At 31.1% G+C, this 21,321-nt stretch overlaps 1 protein-coding gene across 2 annotated transcripts in view; it reads left to right on the top strand.

Moving 5' to 3' along the window:
• The window catches only part of LOC134687634 (uncharacterized), a 131,129-nt gene that overhangs the window by 58,817 nt on the left and 50,991 nt on the right, over positions 1-21,321 (top strand). For both annotated transcript variants that reach the window (XM_063548079.1, XM_063548080.1), the window contains 5 exons: positions 5,163-5,274; positions 7,356-7,592; positions 8,695-9,372; positions 13,017-14,975; positions 16,757-16,879. In XM_063548079.1, the coding sequence (XP_063404149.1) occupies positions 5,163-5,274; positions 7,356-7,592; positions 8,695-9,372; positions 13,017-14,975; positions 16,757-16,879 (3,109 nt within the window). The remainder of the gene's footprint in view (positions 1-5,162; positions 5,275-7,355; positions 7,593-8,694; positions 9,373-13,016; positions 14,976-16,756; positions 16,880-21,321) is intronic.

Genomic DNA, 21,321 nt, shown 5'->3' with positions numbered 1-21,321 from the left:
GTTATATTAATCTTAAGATCTGTATACTTTTTGGTGATGATTCAAAATTTCATTTTTGAGTTATTAGTATTTTATAAAAAAAAAAAGGGGGAGGTCTTTTTTTTTCACATGTAATGCTGCATCTCAAAAATGATTCATGATTATTGCTTAAAACTTTACACAATTCTGTGTTATATTATTTTAAAGTTCTGTATACTTTTTGGTGATGATTCAAAATTTTCTTTTTGGGTTATTGAGTATTTTGTTAAACAGGGTAGCTTTTTTTATACATGTCGCGCTGTATCTCAAAAAAAAATATGAATTTTGCTTAAAAATTTACATACTTCTTTGTTATATAAATATAAAGATCTGTATATTTTTTGGTTTTGATTCAAAATTTTATTTTAGTAATATTTAGTTTTTTGTAAAAAAAAAACCAGGGTCAGTGGGGGTTTCATATGTCCCACTGTGTCTCAAAAACAATATATGGTTATTGCTTATAACTTTCTCAGAAACTATTTATGATTATTGCATAAGACTTCCACACAAGGCGTCGGGCGTATCATGCGCTCATGGCGCAGCTGTTTATTTACTCATTTGTACAGATGCTATATTATGGGGCCAAATAATGGTCTTACTTTACTAAGTACTCCTTTTAACAATGTTTAAACTCTATTTATACATAATATCTTGAATTATTAGATATATTTGATGAAGCTATATATATCTATTTTTAACTAAGAATCTACTATCAATTCTAATATGACGTGCTTCTTTCGCTTTGTAAACAACACTGTGATAAAATTCTCGATATATCTATACTTAGCGCAGACTCCGTGGTGTACATAATAATGGCTGTTACAATATACTTCCCACGTAAATCCACATGTATTGAAACCTATTTGCAAACCCTTTGTCGATTTAATTGTTTTAAAAATTGCAATTCAGAAAAGACAAAATCACTTTTATTCATTTTCGGATGCATAATAAAAAGAAGTAATGCATAAGAGCTCGGAGAAACCAACAAAATAAAATTTAAATAAAATTCCGCGAAAGTCTATTAATGTTTTTGGCGCATTTAAGTCATTTCAAAACATGACGTCATACAAATGAAAACTCTAGAGTTGAACGTTTTCTGTTACGTTAACTATTGACATGTCGTTTACAATTGTATTAAAATTGATTATCAAGGTAGGTTATGTTTGATTTTCTATTCTATTGCATTATTCGCATATGTACTGATTTCAGCAAGTCAACATGGCGGCTCATTGGTTACGAAATGTCAACTTTGGATTTGACGGTAGCTCACGGGAAAAAACATATAAATCAACATGACAATTGTTGGTTTTGAGAATGAAACATTTTTTTTTTCAGCGGTTGTTCACGAAATAATCCGTGCAAGCTACGGATCTATTAAAATGATGAGCTTTATCTAACAGGGAGTAAAAAAGAACAGCCATACACACAGATTTACCCACCCTCGCTTCAGTTTTTTTAATGATCGTATTTGTCCTATTAGAATCGAAATAACTCATGGAAGCCATAGATTATTGGAAATTTACACATGGCCTGGGCCGTGATATTCGTTGATTTTATCCCTCGCTAACGCTCAGGATAAAATTCGAATATCACGGCCCAGGCCATGTGTAAATTTCCAATAATCTATGGCTTCCATGAATTATTTCTTAATTTTTATTTATTATTGAATAAATCTCAGAATTTTAATTCGTCAAAGAATTTAACATGTTTTATTCAATTTTTGTTGAAATCAAAGAATTTAATTCAATTTTTTTTTTAGATCAAACAATGTTTAATTTTGGTTCCAAATTTGGACCACCTTGAAAAGTGGTCTAAAATGAAAAATCTATTATTCCCAGTCTGCACGGATATAATTAGCCACTACATATGAAGTCCAATGCCCCAGACTAGTAAAATTTCATTTCGGAGTAGTAAATTTTTAACAGGCTATTATTTGAACTTGGAATTATTTTTAATTATGGAATTTGAATCATGGGCGGATCCAGCCATTTTAAAAAGGGGGGTTCCCAACCCAGAGTAAAGGGGGGGGGGGGGTTCCAACTATATGCTCCCATTCAAATGCATAGATTGTCCAAAAAAAAGGGGGGTTCCAACCTCTGGAAACCCCCCGCCTTGGATCCGCCACTGTGATTAATTTCTTGTGCCTGAAATTTTTAATAAATTCCATGTTTATTCTGTACTACTTAAATGTTCTATGCTGCGCACAACACTATCTATATAAAATACATTGTATGGAAAGTGTTATGAACTGCTTGAAATATTATAATAATAAATAAACATGGAATTTATTAAAAATTTCAAGCACAAGAATTTATACAAATTCCATAATTAAAAATAATTCAATAAAAGCCTGTTTTTTGCAAAACTTTGTTTAGACCTATAAGAAAGACATCAGAATATTGGTCTTCGGACTAGTCATGCAAGTAGTTGATTTTTTTTTGGTGCAGACATGTATATATATCATGTATATAGATTCAAAATATAAAAAAAAACCTTGAATAACTTAAGTTTAAAATAATGGTTTTAGCCCCTTTTTTCATAGGGTTAGGGTCATAAATCCCTAAATAATTCCTTACCTTTTGTTTTAGGTATGGAACCTAGTGGTACAGTTTCATTGAGATCAATAGACTGTTACCCAAGTTATACTCAGGAAACATGAAAATCGAGATTTTTTTGTCCTTAATTTTAATTCCTTATTTAACAGTTTGTGCCATAACCCCCAAAATCACACTTAACCACCCTTTTGAGGTATGGGACCTTGTGGTACAATTTCAAAGAGATCTGTACACTCACAAATTGTATGTAATGTATGTATTTGGCCACTAATTTCTAAAGTACAAATGTAAAACAGTAAGCTGGCTAACCATGCATGATAACTAAAACCCAAAATCAATCCCTGCAACCTTCCTTCTGAGGAATGGAACCATCTGGTACAATTTCATAGAGGTCTTTTAACTTATACTGAAGTTGTTGTCTGCAAACCAAATGTCTTGGGCAGACAATGTCATTGCCTTACAGTCAGAAGATATTTTAGCTTGTGTAAAAAATATACTTTTATAATAAAATAATTTCAGAATCAAACTGATTCAAAGTGGAATGGAAAAATTTACATGGCAGTAAATTCATATGCCTTTCAGATATATTTGTTTCATTTTAAGTGATGATCAATTGCCATCTAACATGTTTAAGGAAATCATCTATTCAAATTTAGATATGTAGTTTCCTTTGCCATGTTTGCCTAGATGGTCTAGTTAAATTTTTATGATTTTAGCTTTAATCATTGTTTAGTTGTAGACCTTAAACTAATTAAAAGTGATACTTGGAAGTTGGAGCGTTTTTACTTGAAAACTCTTTAACTAAATATTGAAAAATTTAGATGTTGTTTCCTTTGTCTAGATGAAAGTAAAGTTTGATTTTAGGATTTTAACTTTCATCTTTGTTGAGTTGTAGAACTTTATAAAATATCAAAAAGTGATAATTAGAGCGTTGTCTGTGCAATAACTTGAAAACTTATCCACAAAATCTTGTCAAATTTAGATATGATGTTTCCTGTGCTTAGATGAAGGTCAAGTTCGTTTTCACAATTTTAGCTTTTATCTTTTTGATTTGTAGACCTTTAAATATCAAAAAGTAATGCTTAGAGTGTTGTCTGTGCGATACATTTTTGTAACTTGAAAAGCCTTGACTAAATTTTGTCAAATAAATTTAGATACATTGTTTCCTGTGACTGAATGAATGTCAAGATCTATTTTCATGATTCTAGCTTTTATCATTGTTGAGTTAACGTTGTAGACCTTGAAGTAGCAAAAGTGATACTTACATTGTAGATTGATTTTGGTCTTTCTATTTCTGAACCCTTCACAAATTCTTTAATTTTTTACCTGATCTTGTTTGATGGTCCAGTTTTGCTAAAATCATTTTTATGCCGGAAAATCAAGTTTGCTGTCAATCTGACAGCTTCTTGTTTTGGGATATATATATTCAGGATATTGTGAATTTATCATTACTCATAGAGGGTTGAACTTAATCATTGTTAAAATTACTCATCATGAGCTCATAGACATCAGGGGTACTACTTGTACAAGTGTATTTTATTTACTTGAATAAGTGAAAAAAAATATACACATATAAGTAAATAAATAATGTTTGAATAATCTCCCCTTAATTTTCGGAAAAATTTACTTGTATAAGTAAATTTTTCTTACAATCCCACAAAAATCATCAAGTTTTGAGATGTAAAATCATGCCTTTAATGATTTTTCCCAGGTTTGCTCAAATTTTTTCATTAAAGTTCAATGTTTCATCTCATTTATTCATCAAAGAAACTGATTGAGCAAAGATCTTGTATATTTGCGCAAGGCATTCAAAAATTGCTCCTTTGGGGCTTGTAAATAAGCAGTGTTAAGAAGATAACAGACAAATGGGATTTTCATAGTCCATGAAATTACACTTAAACGATTAGTAAAGACATCTGCAGAGAGTATACAATTTAAAATTCGATTAGAGCAAAGAAATCTTAAGAATTCAAGAAAAGAAGAAAGGATGATTTTTTTACTTATACAAGTAAAAAATTCTGAATGCCAAAGGGACATAACTTAGCCAATTTTTTTTTTACCTATACAAGTAAATAAAATTCACTTGTATAAGTATCCTACAAATTTACTTATATGTGTATATTTTTTTTTACCTCTTCAAGTACATAAAATACACTTGTACAAGTAGGACCCCTGACATGATAGAGGGTTGAACTTAATGGTAATTTTTTTAAATTAGAAATCATCTTACTGAATTATTTAAATGATTTTGTATGCAGCTGTACTGTAGTATGTTTTTAAATGGTGCAGGCAGGTGATGATCATATCAGTTGTAGAAACAAATAACATTCCTTTTTCAAAGAATGATATGCAAACTATTGACAATTTAACTATCCACCTTGACACTACTTATATACACACTGCTGGTTGGATAGCCACTACAGCTGCCTACATATAGCTGTAGGCTACATATTTCAAAGATAATTCTTACAGCGTCTTACTGGCACAAAGAATGATAAGCAAACAATGGACTATTTAAATTTCATTGAAAAGATAGGCTGAAACTGTATGGTTTTTTTATTTATTTATTTTTAACTTCATTTTACTCAGAATCTAAAATTTGCCTGCCTGGTTAGAAGTGGAGAAACATCAGCTGCTGAGATACTATCATCAAAGAAAAGAAGTGAAAGCTGCTATGACATTATCATGATACTTACAAAAGGTAATAAACACACTTTTTTTATGTGAAAATGATCAAAATATCTTTTAATGTATGACATTAACATTTCAAACATTTAACTTTAAAATCTATCTATAAATGAACATTCAAGTATATGATAAAGTAAAAAAAGACATATATTTACACGCTATAGCCATATTGCAGTGGTTACAAAATGTTGAAAAAAGATATCATATAAAAAAAGAACAATGATGTGAAAAGATATTATCTTTCTATTTAAAGGTCCAATTTGATTGAAAGTTTTTTTTGGTAAAGATTGCAAAAGAAGATAACTCTTAACTAAATTTTAAGCTCACCTGCATAAAAGGGCCAAGTGACCAATTCTTATCACTTGGCATCTGTTGTGGTCGTCTGTCGTTGTTGTTAACTTTTTATACGACTACCAAAATATTTTGCATTCATATAATGGTATTACGTCATCTTCATTGACGTCAACACTTTTTTCAGGACAATAACTTTATTTTAAGGGAATGAATCTCTATGAAATTTAAACATAAAATTGAGAATGGAAATGGGGAATGTGTCAAAGAGACAACATCCAGACCATAGAGCAGACAACATCAGAAGGTCACCAACAGGTCTTCCATGCAGCGAGAAATTGCCACACCAGGAGGTGTTCTTCAGCTGGCCCCATAACAAATATATATACTAGTTCAGTGATACTGAACGCCATACTAAATTCCAAATTGTTAATTTGTACACAAGAAACTAATATTAAAAATAATACAAGACTAACAAAGGCCAGAGGCTCCTGACTTGGGAAAGGCGTACAGGTCATTTCCACTTGTTTTAGTCAAGTCATTGGTCATATGTACTGTATTGTTTTCCATTTGCACAAAATTTGCCATAGATTTGGAAACAACAAAGATCTGCCATAGATTAAGAAATTATAAAACTTGCCATACATTTGGAATGACATGACATTACATTTGCCATACTGAGAAACTTATACACAATGCATATTACCACTATCACCAGATCATGTTCGAATTTTGGTGGCGTCACTTTTACTGTTCTAGAGTAATGCACCTTTACAAATTACTTAAGTTTGGTGCTACCAAATGTTATGAAAGTTATACACAATGTTTATTACTACAGTTTAAATTTTAATTTTGTTGCCTTCATTTATACTGTTCTAGAGTTATGCCCTTTACCATGTTTACAGATGGAAAAATTGCTGAAAATATCAATCAAGTATTTTTTTTTAAATTGAAGTTATCTTCCTTTGTACATGATTATAGTTAAATCAAATACAATCAATGCTTATTTAGATCTTCTTTGAAAATAGGAGTTATTTTTCATTGTCCTGAATGGTAGTGGAATCAACTACAACCAATGCTTTATACAATGCAATATTCATAATATATAATAATTCATACTGATAAATTAACTGTGATAACAATTCTCAGGGTTATGCACCTTTACAAATTATAAAAATTGTTTTATTTTTACATTTCTGTTCTCTGTTTGCTCAACTAAATTTAATGAAATGTAAATATAATGCTTATTGCCACTAAACTCAATATTAGTTCAAATTTTAGCAGCTTCACTTTTAAGTTCTTGACGTATGTCCCTTTATAACTTTATGTGCTAGTGGGGGCATCATCTGTGTCCCTATGGACACATTCCCCATTTATTTAAGGATAATGTTATAAACTATATTTTTATGTTTGGTAGAACATGTATTTTTAATAGTCAAATTTGCAAAACTTTGAAAATATGTTTGATTTATATTTGAATTTCTTTTTAAGGAATTTCTATTCCATGGGAAAGAAAGTATGAGTAGTCATTATGACTCTCACATATTGTCCCCTGTTTTTGGGATGATTATATAGGGAATCACTGAACCATTCATGACTGTTTAAAAGCAGCCCTCCTCTTATGGCAGTCGCTGGGCTACCCCTTATAAAAAGTTCTGGAATTGCCACTGTCAAATAGATCAAAGCTTCCTGAAATTTGCTTTTAGGCTTAGTATCAGTTTTGTCAGGTTTTCATTTCCTGTTTACCAGAAACAACCAAACAGATACAGGTCATTAATGAAATCTCTTCACATTGTTTTTCAGAGGATGATCATGTGTGTTCAGCATTTAGTGAACAGACTGAAAGAAAAGAATTATGGAATCTAGTTATCACCAAAGACCATACTGAGACTGTTATAAGCACCTATGCTATAATTAAAGGTTTATCATTATGTAACCTGACATCTTCTACAGAAATTTTATCAAGTGACTGTTTTATAGAAAAACATGAAACTGATCACATACACATGTGTCATTCAAAATCTGTTGCAGAATATATAGGTAATAGTTTTATGCATAGAGCATGAGGAATTAATTGTTTATTTTGTAAACAATTTTATTTTAGAATTTGTAATATGTTCTTATAGTACTTCACACACATTTTTTTTCTTCAATGTAGGTCATTATTTTCATAGGGTGACAGGTATGACACAAACACATTAATTTTATCATAATACAAAGCAGCATGTTTATATTGCTAACTAGAATGTGGTACAATATCCTTACAATCATTTTAATGCTAAATACAAATTTTATACATCCATAGAATGGGGCTATATTTTAATCTTTCTTCTGCAGTGTGCAATCTTGTTGATTATGTCTGATACCTACACATAAATTAAGGATAGAAAAAAGAATATGTTGTTTGATTGCCAATTAGACAACTCTCCACAAGAGACCAAATGACACAGAAATTAACAACTTATGGTCAAAGTATGGCCTTCGAAAATGAACAAAGCCCATACAACAAAGTCAGCTATAAAAGGCCCGGGAATGACAATGTATGTAACAATTCAAACGAGAAAACTAACGGCCTAATTTATGTACCAAAAAAAAAGAACGAAAAACAAATATGTAACACATAAACAAATGACAACCACTAAATAACAGACACCTAAATAAGGACAGGCACTTACTTACAGAATGTGGAGGGGGTAAACATGTTAAACAGGGTCTTCCTTAATCAGCATGACATTGCATTTATTAATATTTAAAATTTTATTCCCCATTTATGGCCATAATGCTTTTTGGTCTGTGCCTCTGTTCGTTCATCCGTTCGTTTGGTCCAGGTAGTTTTTGATGAAGATGAAATCCAATCAACTTGAAAACTTAGTAAACATGTTCCCTTTTATATGATTTTTCTAATTTTAATGCCAAATTAGAGATTTATCCCCTTTTCACAATTCACTGAAAAAAGAAAATGAGAGTGCGGGTGGGGCATCATGTACTTGGGACTCAATCTTGTTTATATATGAAATGTTCACACATATAAAACATTCTTCAATAAATAGATTTTAGTAGGACTGTAAGCACAGAACATACAGACTGCATGCGTAGCATGAATTCTTCAAAACATATAAAGTATTTTTTTATTATTTTGTAGATCATGACCTGAAAAGAAACAATATGCAACAAAAAGAGTTACATAAAGGGATGATCTCAAACATGAGAAGGAATGTTTTAAATTCAATGAATATTAAATGTTTATTGGTTTATACATGTGATGATGGAGAAATCAAAATAGAGATAGTTCAACAACAGAATAAAGAATTAGTTGTTAGTGTCATTAGCAATATTTTTTTTCAATTCCCACAAACATATGACATATTTAATATAAGTTTTAATGTACTTTATTTATTGATATTGCCAAAAGTGTTGGGGTTTGGATTATCAAGCAACGACAACATGTCACTTATGAACAGTCGTTGTATTGACCAGATGTCTATAAATGAAAAAAGCAAAAGTGGACAAGAAATAAATAGAAATAGGAGACAATGTCTTAATATTCAAATCTGTACTGACATCATGCATTACAATGCTAAAGAAGTTATACATTGCTGTGATTATTCAGGCCTTGGAAAGTGTTTATTTGAAGAATCAAAACAACTGAGAAGTGTTGCATACCTCTTGGTTAAATTGTGTGATGGTCTAGTTTTACATACTAAAAAAGACTTGTGGAGTTATAATCCTGTGGAAAGCAGAGATTTTTATGCCTGGGAGCAGTTATTGGCTGTTTTTCAAGATTATTCTGAACATATTCCATGTATTCAGGCTTATGGAAGTATGATCAATATTTTAAGATTTTTTTTAATTTGTATTATTTGGTAATTTGACTTTAGAATTGGAATCTTTTTTTGTTAAGGGTGTCTCAAGTCTAACCTTATTTCAAATCTGCACATAATAGTGTACAGGTGTTTGATAATGAATTAGATAAGAATAGAAAGCTCTTTTTTTTATCATAAAATCAATGTTTGTAAGTCAATTGGGCATATGGATGAGTTTTCAGTAGTGTGTACAGAAGCAGATGAAATGCAATCACGAAACATCTCCATGTTTGAAAGATATTGATATTTTGTTCTTCCAACAATTATTTCAATTACACAAGAGGAGCATTAACATGTTTGAGTTAAATTGAGGCTATTTTGATAGATTTTTAATGTGTCAAATGTTTTACCCCATTTGCTATTGTTTTCATATGTATTATGTTGGAATTAGAATATCTATCCCAATATGGTTTATTTTATAACTCATTGAAAAAACTATGCAGCAAAACAAGTTCACTGGTTAACCATGTTAACAGTATTGAAATATGCATATCAGTAATGTTATTTGATATATTGGAGCTTATCTGATATTTTATATCTCAACAACAGTCTCACACAATAACATGAAACCTGGTAATCAATCAGTTTAAAAGGTAATATGATATGATGATCATGATGATTCTCTGATTTAATGTTCTTAAAAAGAAAAAAAAAGGAACTGATATTGTGTCTTAAATCATGAATCAAAATCTTTACACATATTTGACCTAAAAGAAAAGAAGAGCAATGTCCATACAGCTGTGAGTTTGAATATATTTATTTTGAAAAAAATTATATCAAGAATAAAAATCCTAATGATGTACATTTTTGTACATGAACATGTTAGAATTTCTAGATTAACTGATTTTTTTCATGAAACGAATATTCAATTTTTTATTAAATTTTCTTTATTTTGGTAATTTTCAGGCAGATTTTTTTTACTTATCATGCTTATAGTTTCAAAAACACCATATTCCCTTAAAGGGACACTAGCTGCCAAATTCATGTTCACCGATTTGACTCAAATTCTCATATTTTATTTATAACAATGAAAAACAGTTTTCCAAACTATCAAAATTATAAATTAAACAATTTACAGGACATGTCTCAATAAGATGTAGGTTCGTTTTGTGTGAATTTTAGCCAAGAGGCCAACTTATTAACTATAAAGTTGACCTTTTATGACCATATAAGCGATTATTAGCATAAACATAGATATAAATAGATTAAGCAACTTGTGCAATTGTATTTTTATAGGTCTGTTAAATTTTGTAACAAAATCAACGGTACCAATTTTCTTGCACCAGATGTAATATACATTAAAAATTTATGTTTATGGTTGTTTTTACTTTTAAACATGTTAAAAGAATAATGTTGTGTGGATCAAATCTGTTAATCAAATTATTTACCTTTGTTTCATATTCAATGTTGGCATTCTTTCCCTTTAAATACCCATACAGGAACAGTGCATGTGTTTCATTATCAAAGTTTATTAGTTTAATTTGACAAAAATTTAACCATTCTACCTGATAAAAGCAAATTATTATTTCACTTTTTCACTTTCATTAAAATGATTGAACAAAAAAAAAATCATACTTTTGATTTATTACAAATCTCGAAGCTAGTGCCCCTTCAAAAAGGCATCTTGCATTTGAGGGCAAATGATACGTAAACTACAGTATTTTGGGAAAAGATGCATTTTTGAGTGAACTTAATCATTAGCTTGAAAATCAGTACATGGATCCTTCTTTTTTATGGCCCCCACAATGAAGTTTTCCGTGCCATATAGTTTAACCATTGTCCAAAATTCCGTCATACCGCAACAAACCATTATACAGAGTTTTTTTCTAAACGCCCTCAGATATTGGGCTGATTTTTAATATGTGAGTTAACCATGATGAGTTACAGATCAAGTTTCCTTCTGCTCCAATATTTTTTGCCAAAATTACTGGCTTTGGACTTTGATAAATTATTGAAAATCACAGTTATTCAGATTTTTTTTCTTTACAACTCAAGATTTTGAGCTGATTTTTGATATGTGAGACTACCGTCATGTTTGTGTCCACATGTGTTATTGAAATTGCAGATTTTTTCAACTTTTTGGGATTGGGTCATTAGTGTCGCTTTGAAACGTCTAGTTTGAAATACCATTTGATTTGATACTGTATGAAATTATTCATTCCAATTCTTATTAAGAATTCACAGATGAGTCTTTTTAAAATGAATTATTTCCAAAGAATTGTTACACATATATTAGGTGGATACCTTTGTAAGGAAGATATTCTATGTTTTATTTTTTGAAAAAAAAGATTGATATGTCTATCAAAAGTAGAGACTTGTCCAAGAAACTAAGGTTTTAGGCTTAGGGGGATTGATTGATTGTACTCTGCTTAATGTCCAGTGGCAAATATTTCATGCATGTTCAGGACGAGAACAAGTTTACAATAAATACAATAGGAAGGCCTTGCAATAGAGGCCATCCAGGATGATGGTGATGGTCGGGGAAATTTGAACTGCCACTGGAAAAAGAAGGTATATTGGATATGGATAGAAATTTTGCCTTTCAACAGGCAACCTATGGACCCCTCAAAGGGTTGTTGCAAGGGTTCGTAATGTGCAATGATCGTGACACTCTCTTCACACAAGGCATCAGATTTTACATCCCCATTCTGCAAGACATGGCTGCAAACTTGATACATCCCTTACAGCCAAACAGATGCCCCACTTAACAAACATTTTACTGTCAGTCACAGGAAGACCAAGTGACCATATTTCTATTCCCCAGTCACCCTTGGGGTTACACACCACAAAAGATGACAAAAAAAGAAGGTATGGGAAATTTATTGACCTAGTCTTACATTTCTGATATTTTTCCAGACCTATTCACATATTTTCAAGCTTGAAAAGGTGACCTATTCCAATGAAACTTCCTATTACCTTTTATATAGGAAGTGCCCCCTGAGGTTTAAAGTTTATGTCTAAAAAAATTACCCCATTTATCCTATATGTTACCATAGCTTGTAAGTATGCTGTTTTTTTGTAAAAAAAAATCCATGTGGGATTGAAATTGTAATGTCATGATAGTATGGCCTTAATTAATTGGTTTCAGGTTCCTAGTATTTTCCTTGGGATTTTTTTATCTTAATTTTTCTGCAGATCTAATGATTGGTTTTTTCTGGATATATCTTAAAACCTATTGAAAAGGTATTTTTACAATATGTGTGCTATATTATAAGTACCAACATAAATATCTAGTTAACTTATGCTCCTTTTATTGTCCAGCCTGCCACACTTATTTTTAGGAAGATAGACATATCAATTTTACTTGCCGTTAATTTCAACAGCTTTATCTTATTTTTATTGAACAGCAATTTTATTATGGCCTTAAACAGAGCAAAACCTTCCCTGAGAACACATAGGTGTTTATCTGATCATTTAAGTTATTGCAAATAGAACTGTTCAATTGAATAAATATATCTACAAACCCTTTTGTTATTGATTGAATATCAAGGGAAATAAATATATCTTAGAGACTAATAAGGCAATTGAGGCCAGGAAAATAGTTTTTAGGTATTTGAAATCAGCCTGTTTTCATATGATAGATGTATATACTTATTTACAGGCCTAATGAAAAAAGATACAGTCCAAAGAGTTAGTAATACATTAGTTTGTCATCAAATTGTACTACTGATAGATGAAAGAACCAATGCAAGAGTTTTACAGGGCTATAAGGAAAATGGCATTTATCAAGGGTTACCTCTTGAACTCTCAAAGAACTGGTGTCATAATTTAAAAGAGAGTGAAACAGATCAAGATGCAGAAGAAATGAGTGAGAAGCATTTGGAAAATGAGAAACGAAATTTGCAAGAAAATGATATTGCTCAATCAGAAATAATAACTATAGATCCATTTCCAGATTTATTTAACTTACTTGAAAACGTGACAGATTTAATGCAAGATTTACCAGAACTGCACACGGAAAAGTTGGTACTAGAGGAAACATATGAAGACGATTATTACATATCAATTATAAACAGACCAAACACCATGGTATATGCAAAAGAGGAAGATAATGTCATGGAAACAGATTCACTTCCTTCAAGTTTATCAGAATCATTGTTATCCTCTAGCTGTTCAGACGATACTTCATTAGATAGTGCTGATGCAACATTTGATGAAAATGACATGGAATATCCCCTCTCAAATGCAAATTCAAAGTATAAATGTTCTACTATCGAATCCTCATACCAAGATATTCATGCCAGAGGGGTCAACAGTATTAAGGAGGAGAAAAGATTTCCAATTGAATTAGAAAATGTTAAAAAAATCCTTTTAACAAATCAAGGCAATGAGTTCCGTTTTGATAGTAAAACACAATCAGATGACACACAACAAAGATCAAATTTAGATGTTTCCCAGTCAAACATTTTGGATTTAGATCTCTTAGAAAATGTATTATCTAAAGGTACAACAGATATTTTTCTTGTCAATCAGCAACCCAAGTCAGAAGACACGGTGCACACAAAAGATGTTCAAAATGATTCTAAGAAAATACATCAGTGCTTGTCAGCTTGTATAGATTTTCCACAAATCAGTAGTGAAAACTATGTAAAAAGTACATTTGCAAGCTTATATGAACAACAAAATTACTGGCATAGTTCCAGTAAGCTAACTGAAAAAATACTTTTCTCTTATCAAAATATATTCAAAAGTACTTTACATTGTCAAGAATTAGAACCAAGTCATAAGAGGCATGTTGAAATCAACATAAATCAGAATGAACATTCATTTCAATTAAATGAAGCAAAGATTCATCTTGGTCATACAAAACTATCCAGCTCTTTAGATATCAAGGAGTTCATGGATTTTTTAAAGCATGACAAAAATGTAAAAGCTAATATCAATGAAGCGAAAAAGCAACTGAAACACTATCTAGTGGCATTTAATGTCAAAACAATTGAAGAATCAAGAAATGTAAGAAAAAGCAAGAGGAAACGTATGTACAAACGAGCAAGACGACAGACGTTAAGTAATCTTATGAAGCAGTTCTTTCAGAACTTTGATGACAATTTTTGCTATAAAACTTTGTCAGTATCCAGAAAGAAAACATTGAATCAGATTTTTAATTATCTTCCAGTTAGGTGGGACAGTGAGTTTGTAGTCTGTCCAATTCATGGTCTTAAACAATATTTTGAGCAAATGTCAGTTCCTGTTTCATCTAGGCCTGCACATGCTGAAACAATGAAATTTGAATGGGTGCGTGTCCGAAGCTTCTGGTCATTCCCTTCTAACATTAGAGTTTCACCCATAGCAATGGCACGAGTTGGGTTTTATTACACAGGGAAATGTGCTGAGTGCAGATGTTTCTGCTGTGGAAAAGTATACAGAGAATGGAGAGATGGGGATGACCCTTATCTTATTCACCAACAGATTTCACCAAACTGTTTCTATCTAAATGGAATGGAAAGTGGAAATGTGCCTATCCATGAGGAAGATAGAATTAAACCAAGACATCTAGTTGAGCAGACCCTGTACTCAGCCAATGCACCAGGAGATAATGCTCAGGCTGGGGCACTACCAGGTGAGATTATTTAATATTTGTTCTGTATTTTTCCAATTTCTGTATAGGAATTTTTAGACAAAAGCCATCTTAATTAAAAACTATGAAGATGACCTCCAAAGACTTTCGATTTTAAATCAATGAGCAGATATAAACTTGCATGACATTAATGTGAATATAAAAAGACAGAATGAGCACTTGCTAATATATAATGACAACTTTTTCAATGTCTGTTTGATTATGAGCTATAAAATTCCACAACATGACAAAATTTGAAAATTCATTGATATGCCTTAATCAACCGAAATATTTTTCTGCAATATATATTATTTAAATTTATATCTTAACAGTTCACTTGAAGAGTTGAAGAAATTTTGTTTGGCCCTTAACTGACTTGAGGTAGCACTGAATGCTAAGAGGCCCCCCTCCAGTAATGCTTCAGTGACACAAGTAATCCACCAAACTTTCCCACAAAAGGGGGTTGGGTGGGATCAGGTGGTATGATACATGGACAGGAGCTTTAATATATTAAAAACCAAGAAATACCGTCCAATGAGAAATATTTTTTGGTTGTCATACTGTATTTTACTGATAAATTGACCCACCTTTTAAGTCAACTTCACACTATCATGGCTACAGGTTACAGCAGCTGTTGTAGGTGACACAGGCTTCTGGAGACCTCCATTCACATTTTTATGTTTTACAACAATTGCTGAAATAAAAAGACTTAATGTTAGCAATTGCTTTCAAAGTATGTTTGTGATATATACAACAGCATTGATATTCAAATTAGTAAGTAATTGCCCTATTTCTTATATGTGTATGACATGTTGACAATTCTAACATGACGTCCTTCAAACACTTTGAGTACACACCTGTGGTAAAATATGAATATATTGTTTGGGCTGTTCCAATCGTACTCCCATGTCATATGCATTTTTAATGAATGAGCTACCCGACGTCATAGAAAGTTGATGTCAGGATATAAGCATTTTATGGGGAAAATACATGCTTGTGAAAGTTGAAACTGAAAATCATCACAACAAGGAAATGTTAACAAACAATGCTAAAATGTGTTATATAAGCCATTTTTGTAAACATATAACACATTTAACTAAAAATATCATTTAAATTCATCCAACTGTTATTTTAAGTAGATTTAATAGTGTGTTTATTTATGGGCACAGAAAATAAGGCCGTTCCACTTTCGCTCAGGGTAAAATGACGATATATAAGCCCCCCATGAATTATTCCTTAGTATACCATCATCCACTTCCACATAGAGTTTCTAAGCTAGAATATTATTATTTTGAGAATATTTGTGAATATGTTAAATGTCCGCATTTTACCAAGATAAATTTATCAATATAAAAATAAGGAGATGTGGTATGATTGTGGCATAATTAGTTGTGGAAGTACAAAAATTTACACTTTTAGAGCACATCTTTCATATTTATCATGAACAATATGGGTGCCCTAAGTTATTCATGATATAAAGGTGAATTTGATGCGACTGTCATACAAGTGAGAGGGTTAACCTGCTATAAAACAAGGTTCAATCCATTTTCTACATAAGAAAATGCTTGTACCAAGTCAGGAATATGACAGTTGTTATCCATTATATATCCATTTGATTGATGTTTTTCTTTTGATTTTGCCATTTGATTAGCAATTTTCCGTTTTTAATTTTCTTCAGAGTTCAGTATTTTTGTGATTATACTTTTTTCATCAAACAAATATCCTACTGTTTTAAATTAATCAGCTAATCTTTATATTTATGACTTATTGCTTTTTTATTGTAGGCCTGACTAATTCAGAGCTTTCACAGATTCCTGTACCACAAATTCCTGTTACACAAGAGAGACCATTTGGAAGTAGTCAGAGTGGTGACTTTACTTTCAGACCTCCCGAGAGTACACAGTCAGGTAAGAAAATAGTAACGACCACAATATTTTTTATTTAAGTTTGTAATTTAAGGATTGAGATATATAAACTGTTACTATTTACACCTCAGCTAACTCAAACTTTTAACTTAAAACACAGTTTGGTAGTTTTCCTGTTTGAATGGTTTTACACTAGTCATTTTTTTGGACCCTTTGTAGCTTGCTGTTTGGTGTTAGCGGAGGCTCTGCGATGAAGACTGTTCTTTGACCTATAATGGTACTCTTTGCAAATTGTGACTTTGATGGAGAGTTGTCTCATTTGCACTCATACTTCATCTAGTTTATAGTCATGAAAGCACATACACTGATATGACCCCAGATTTATGAAAGTTCCATTGAAATCACAAAAAAAATCCAAGAAATTGTATTATAAAAGTATCAGCAATTCATGCATAAGCCATATTAACTGTTAACCAGATGCTCCACAGGGCGTAGCTTTATACGACCGCAGAGGTTGAACCCTGAACGGTTGGGGCAAGTATGGACACAACATTCAAGCTGGATTCAGCTCTAAATTTGGATTGTGATTAAATAGTTGACACAGCATAGGTTTCTGACACAGAATGAATGTGTTCTAATGAAATTAAAATTTTTGTTTTCTCTTAGAGCAATTCACTATGCTGTTGAATATTATTCCTCTCAAAAAAATGTTTGAAGAAATTTTCTTTTTATTTATGAAATTTCAAATGAGAAAATTGAACCCATTTTTTTAATCACATCCCCCTTTCCCTTATTCCAAAACTAATCTCAATTAAAATTTCTAATGGAGTTTGCAACAATTACTACTCATTTAAATACATCATAAAATGTTAAGATGTAAAAAAACTGCTTGTTATCACTGAATGGTAAAGATTATTTTAATTTATCAGTTTGTAGTAAAAAGTGAATGTATATATAACAAAGATTTAAGTTGATTCTGGACAAAGAAAGATAACTCCAAATAAAAAAATTCTTAGAATTAGATATTTCTTGCTTAATATTCTGGACAAAGAAAGATAACTCTAATTAAAAACAAAATTGCTATTTCACAATATTTTGCAATAAGATATTTCTTGCCATTGTGCAATACTGTGCAATTGAAAAGACTTGCTATTGCACAAAACTAAATATAATTTTAGATCCTGATTGGGACCAACTTGAAAACTGGGCCCATAATCAAAAATCTAAGTACATGTTTGGATTCAGCATATCAAAGAACCCCAAGATTTCAATTTTTGTTAAAATCAAACTAAGTTTAATTTTGGACCCTTTGGACTTTAATGTAGACCAATTTGAAAATAAGACCAAAAATGAGGAATCTACATACACAGTTAGATTTGGCATATCAAAGAACCCCATTTATTCATTTTTTGATGAAATCAAACAAAGTTTAATTTTGGACCCCGATTTGGACCAACTTGAAAAATCAAGAATCTAAGTACATTTTTAGATTCAGCATATCAAAGAACCCAACCGATTAATTTTTTGTCAAAATCAAACGAAGTTTAATTTTGGACCCTTTGGACCTTAATGTAGACCAATTTGAAAACGGGACCAAAAGTTAAAAATCTACATACACAGTTAGATTCGGCATATCAAAGAACCCCAATTATTCAATTTTGATGAAATCAAACAAAGTTTAATTTTGGACCCTTTGGGCCCCTTATTCCTAAACTGTTGGGACCAAAACTCCCAAAATCATTACCAACCTTCCTTTTATGATCATAAACCTTGTGTTTAAATTTCATAGATTTCTATTTACTTATACTAAAGTTATTGTGCGAAAACCAAGAATAATGCTTATTTGGGTCCCTTTTTGGCCCCTAATTCCTAAACTCTTGGGACCTCAACTCCCAAAATCATTACCAACCTTCCTTTTATGATCATAAACATTGTGTTTAAATTTCATTATTTTCTATTTGCTTAAACTAAAGTTATTGTGCGAAAACCAAGAATAATGCTTATTTGGGTCCCTTTTTGGCCCCTAATTCCTACACTGTTGAAACCAAAACTCCCAAAATCAATCCCAACCTTTCTTTTGTGGTCATAAACCTTGTGTCAAAATTTCATAGATTTCTATTAACTTAAACTAAAGTTATAGTGCGAAAACCAAGAAAATGCTTATTTGGGCCCTTTTTGGCCCCTAATTCCTAAAATGTTGGGACCAAAACTCCCAAAATCAATACCAACCTTCCTTTTGTGGTCATAAACCTTGTGATAAAATTTTATAGATTTATATTCACTTTTACTAAAGTTAGAGTGCGAAAACTAAAAGTATTCGGACGACGACGACGACGCCAACGTGATAGCAATATACGACGAAAATTTTTTCAAAATTTGCGGTCGTATAAAAATGGCATCCAAAGATGGTAGAAAAAAGAGTATAGTAACTTAAACATAAGACATACATAGTCAGACATAGAATTTTTTTTCAAAAATTCTGTTTGCTTTACTTGTGAAGGAAGGATTTTTTTTGTGAGCTGAATTATTCAAGAAATTGGTCTTCTTGGTGACTCCCTTGTTTCACTTTGATTTTTTTTTTTAATAACTGAGCATGTTGGACATGTCATCATACATGTCATATATGTCATAATTAAAGTTGCATGCATATGAACCAAATGAGATTTGATTTATACTCTTGATGTTATGATGACAAAATTGAACCAAAGTTATTTTTAATAGCAAAATAATAATTCAATATTCTTATTATTTAAAAAAAAAAATCCTACTTTATTTTTTTGTATAATTTATAAATTGTTCCCTTAATGTTTATTCCAATAGTGTGCGTTAACAGTCACATTTATTTATGGATATCCTTTTAAGATATACATTGTCAGGTGTTTATTACATGCAATGATCCTTGTATCCTCTACTTCGCATGTCAGGTGTAAATTAACTCTGCATAATCAGATTTATAATCTTTTAATGTTTTTTAGTTTTGTTGTGTTCTAGTTGTAGTGTTGTATCTTTTACCAATAGAGTAAATGCTTGGTCACTTAAATCAGTTAGCTTGTATATTAATATTTACTTGTTTTTTAGATAAAGTAAAAAAAAAAGATGGCAATTATATATTTTTTTTCATTTGAGATATATGAATATAATATAACAATAAAATTTTCTAAATTTAACTTACCTATTACTACAGTTTTTCAAAGAACATGCAAGACTAAATCATTAATGATTCTTTACAAATTTAGAAAGGTAGTTAACAGTTATCAAAGCTACCAAGATTATAATTTAGTACGCCAGACGCACGTTTTGTCTTCATAAGACTCATCATTGAAGCTCATATCAAAATATTTATAAAGCCAAATAAGTACAAAGTTGAAGAGCATTGAGGATCCAAAATTCCAAAAAGTGGTGCCAAATACGGCTAAGGTAATCTATGCCTGGGATAAGAAAATCCTTAGTTTTTGAAAAATTCAAAAGTTTGTAAACAGGAAATTGTCAACACCGAAGTGTTGACTACTGGACTGGTGATACCCTCGGGGACGAAACGTCCACCAGCAGTGGCATCGACCCAGTGGTGTTAATAGTTATCAAAGGTACCAGGATTATAATTTAGTATATTTTATGCATATATATGCAAAAAAAAAAATCAAAAATCAGGAAATCAAATAGGAAGGTTTCTTTGTTAAAGTGTTCCAATCCAGAAAGGGAAATTGAAAAAATAGAGGACATGAGATAGGGATAGAAGCCATCTAAGGGTCTATATTAATGCTGTCAAATTGAATGTGACATCCTTAAATTCATCCTTCACAAACTAAATTTCTCCTCCTTAGCATTGACAAGTAAAATCCAGGTGAAACCCTTAGACATATTATAAGATATTGCCTGATGTAAAAATTTTGAATACAATTTGATTTATTTTTCAGTATTTTATTGATAGATCATGCTTATTTTTAATCTTTATTTAATGACCCCCACCCAATCCTCATCTTCCAAAATGACTGAAACTAAATATAAAAAAAATTGTCTGGCATGTAAATTGTATGAGTGTAAGCTGCAGATTGTCATGAGTGCCTTTAGTGTTTGTAGAAGGTGCCTTCATTAAATACTTTTCTTTTTCTTTAATAGCAGCTTGTAGATATTTCCAAACGGGGTTTACCCATGAAATAAAAAACCGGAAATACTGGTGACAATACTTCTTTAATTGTTTACAATTGTTTAAAAGCATCAATATCTTAAAAAATCTCTTATTTCTGTGTTTATTTGTTATGAAATGTTTAGGGTCAAAAAGTTACACCTTCAGATAAAAGAAGCAGTATAAAATCACACAATTTCATACTTACCAAAAATACGATATTAATCGCCATTTTAACTGATTTAAGATTCGGATTATCGTTCTTGACATTCAATTTAGTCGATAAAAATTCTCAATTGGTGGGAGATAAAATATTCTAAATTGGTGGGAGATAAAAAAAATCAATTGGTGGGAGATAAAA

Source organism: Mytilus trossulus, chromosome 10 (genome assembly GCF_036588685.1).
Source record: "Mytilus trossulus isolate FHL-02 chromosome 10, PNRI_Mtr1.1.1.hap1, whole genome shotgun sequence".
Classification (NCBI taxonomy): domain Eukaryota; kingdom Metazoa; phylum Mollusca; class Bivalvia; order Mytilida; family Mytilidae; genus Mytilus; species Mytilus trossulus.
This window is presented reverse-complemented; position numbering and strand designations above follow the sequence as displayed.